Source organism: Rhea pennata, chromosome 1 (assembly GCF_028389875.1).
Source record: "Rhea pennata isolate bPtePen1 chromosome 1, bPtePen1.pri, whole genome shotgun sequence".
NCBI lineage: Eukaryota > Metazoa > Chordata > Aves > Rheiformes > Rheidae > Rhea > Rhea pennata.
The window spans coordinates 57166525-57170035 of record NC_084663.1 but is presented as its reverse complement, the minus strand read 5'-3'; the positions used below and the strand labels follow the sequence as shown (position 1 = coordinate 57170035).

Here is a 3511-nt window from a genome sequence, read left to right as displayed (position 1 = left end):
GCATTTGTGGAGAAGTTCAAGGTGTGGGGAGAGACATTTAGCAGAGCCTGCAGGAACGTAGCCAAAGTAGAGGGACAAGCCTTCATCCCACTTTTGTACATCACTGCTCCTGTAGCCTGCACACACTGGCGGGCCCACCTACAACTTCCATCCACCAACTGACATGAACACACACACCAACACACATCCTCTCACACTCTTACACAACCAGCTACGTGCACACACACTTCCATACATACTAGGATGCCTACACAGACAAATCTGCTTTTAAAGATCACACAGTTATATAAACATACTTCCTCATCTGTATTTGCACACACTTATATAAACACGTATTCCCCCTTACATTTGTACACACCCCGCAGCCACACTCATACATACACATACACGTGCACACATACATACACACACACACACACACACAAGCTTACAGAAATGGAGATTAACATCAGTGCCCAATCCACACCCTAACTCCCACAACACTGGCTCCTTGATCTCTAACCCTGTTCAGCCGTTCTCAGAGTCAAATCAGTTCCTGGCACCTGGAAAGCAAGCACCCTACACACATGCTTTTGGGCATATCATAGAATCATAGAATCAGTGAGGTTGGAAGGGACCTCTTGAGATCATCTAGTCCAACCTCCCTGCTCAGCAGGGTCACCTAGAGCATGTTAGACACGGTTGCATCCAGGCAGGCCTTGAATATCTCCAGAGAAGGAGACTCCACAGCCTCTCTGGGCAACCTGTCCCAGTGCTCTGTCACAATATCTAACTCCTGTGCCCATAGAACATGCAATTGTCCTGTACAAATTCTTTCCAGCTTCTCCCTGCTAAGAAACTCACTTCCAAGGTTGGTACACAGCCAATCCTATGCACTCATATGGACAGGCTCATACATACAGTCCAGGGATAAAACTTTCCCATATAGCCTCCTTTATGCACATACTGACATATCATTTCTTCTCCATCCTGAGCCAAATACTCAACCATTCCCCATAAGATAAATCATTTCATAGTATCACCATGACTCCCTCACTCATAGCTCACACATGTGAGAGGCAAACACCCCACCAAGGTACTGACACATGCCTTGATCTCCTGCACCAGCCAAGTACCCCTCCATGCAGAAATCAGTCTGCCTCACAGACATTTAGATACTAGTGTATATTATCAGGAGACCCAAATCTATAGCATTCTACCTCCCCTAAACACAGAGTGGTCCTGCCCAGTTAGTATTTAAGTACAAAGCCTTTTTGTTTATTTATAGTGAAACTTAGGGAAAGGAAAGGGGAAAGGGCATTTCTTGTAAGAAACCCTGCTCCCAACCCATTGGCTTATTGGCCCAGAAGCTCGTTGGCTTATTTTCCATCCTTGTTACCTCATCCACCATGGTGCAGAGGCACCAAGAAAGCTCCGAGAAATACAGAGTTCAGGAAAAAAATGTTCCATTTGGTCCTCCAGATAAGTCTCATCAGCCTGCCCAGAGATCATGAGAACCCTAGAAACAAAGGGGAAACTTTGGGCAGTCAGAATGGTCTTCAGTCAGCAGTAGTGCAGGTGGAGAAGCTGTCCTCAAGACAGAGCTATAGAAGGGTCAGCCATTCATGCATCTGGTTGGTATGTCCAAGCTGCAGAGATTTTTCATTCCTGCTCTTCCTTCAGAGAAATCTGGTACTGGGATGTCCATTCTAGATCTTCAGTAGCTGTGGCTACATGTTCCCTGTGACATTTTGAGGACTTCCATGAGGTGCCACAGTCAGATGGCAACTGATGCCCTTCACAGTTGGACAACCTGATGATGGATCATGCTGCTGGCCTTCCTCTCTCTATATTGTCAATGCCCATCACTTCTCCAGGTACCACACAGATCCAGGGGTACTTTCCAAAAGCAAATACAATGTTTTGCCTTTTCCACAGGCTCCTGGAGCCCTTTTCATCTTTAAGCAGTCTTGACCTTTAGTACCTCCCTTGTGGCAACCTCTCCCATCTGCTTCAAGCTGGAGTAACACAGAGGTTAAAAGGGATCCCATGTCCCAACCTCTCTTTCCTTTTATCATAAATAACTGACATGCAACCTGTTGCTCTTCTCGCAGCCCACAGGCTCCTCAGGGAGTGGTTTTTGCTCATTACTTTCTCCTGTCCCACTGCTGAGGGGGTGTTCCTGCCTGTCATTTCCATTTTGGGTGATCTTGCTGATCTCCCTCTCTTCCTCTTCATCATCAGTCTTCTCTGGGGGGCGTGCTGGCACCTCTTGGCTTTGTACTCGGCGAGATGGCCTGAGGATGGCCCTCCGGAAGCCCTGCTTGAAGCGGTAGGAGAGAAAGCCATAGATGATGGGGTTAGCGCAGCTGTTGGCATACGGTAGCACCACCACAAGAAAGTAAATGCCAAAGAGGGATGGCTCCTCTGGCAGCGGGCAGACAACATTGATGATGTTGAGGACATAGAAGGGGAGCCAGCAGAGAACGAAGACAGCCACAACGGCCACCACCATGCGGGTCACCCTGCGCTCTGAGAGCTTATGCTTGGAGGATAAAGCCCTCACCCGCCTGCCAGAGGAACGGACCTTCACAACGATGAGCAGGTAACAGAGACAAATCACCAACAGTGGCCCAAAGAAGCCAAGGGTGGCAGTGTAGACAATGAAGCCAGCTCTCCACACTGAAGCAGGCTCTGGCCACTGGATGTGGCATGTGTTCATACCTAAGGGGACATCTGAGAAGACCACCACAGGCAGCACTACCACAGATGACAGCATCCATACAGTTGCACTCACAGCTTTGGCCACCCGTGCTGTCCGCCATTTGGAGGACTTTCCTGGGTGGACTACAGCCAGGTAGCGGTCAACACTCATCACCGTCAGGCAGAAGATGCTGGTGAACTGGTTGATGGCATCCACAGCCATCACGAGGCGACACATGAAGGACCCAAAGGGCCAGTAGGACAGGGCATTTTGTGCAGCCAGGAAGGGCAGGCCCAGCATGAAGAGCTCGTCAGCTAAGGCCAGGTTCAAGATGTAGACATTGGTCACCGACTCACTCACGGAGTGCCGCAGGACCACATAAATGACCAGAGAATTCCCAGCCAGCCCCACTATGCAGACAATGAGGTAAACGAGGGGGATGAGGACACTGCTGACAACCACACCAGGGCTGGCGGTAGTGGAGCTGTTGGTGCTGGTGAAGCCTGCCCAGCTGCTAGAGGCATTCCTCTCTTCTGACACTGCTGGGGTAGGGAGGCTGAAAGCAGAAGCGTCCATAGCAGAGACAGAGAAGAGGGAGGGGACAGTCTCCCTGCAGGATCAGTTAGCAGTCTAGAGATGAGAGGAGGAGAAGAGAGCTATTTATACTGGGGATAGGACAGCTGAACAAACCACAAATAAAATTACAGTATTAATGGTTGGCAGCATGGACAAGCATGGGAAGCCAAGGTGGGTTTGTGAGTGCTGGCAGGCACTGGAACATTTGGGATAATATTGGCATCATTCACTCCTGGAAGGCTCAATGAGCAT

The 3511-nt window shown here is 49.4% G+C and overlaps 1 protein-coding gene across 1 annotated transcript; it reads right to left on the bottom strand.

Moving 5' to 3' along the window:
• Nucleotides 1-2053: 2053 nt before the first annotated feature.
• Nucleotides 2054-3259, bottom strand: SSTR3 (somatostatin receptor 3). The gene has a single exon (XM_062569336.1). It carries the CDS (start codon nucleotides 3257-3259, stop codon nucleotides 2054-2056), a length of 1206 nt encoding a protein of 401 aa, XP_062425320.1.
• Nucleotides 3260-3511: the final 252 nt, after the last annotated feature.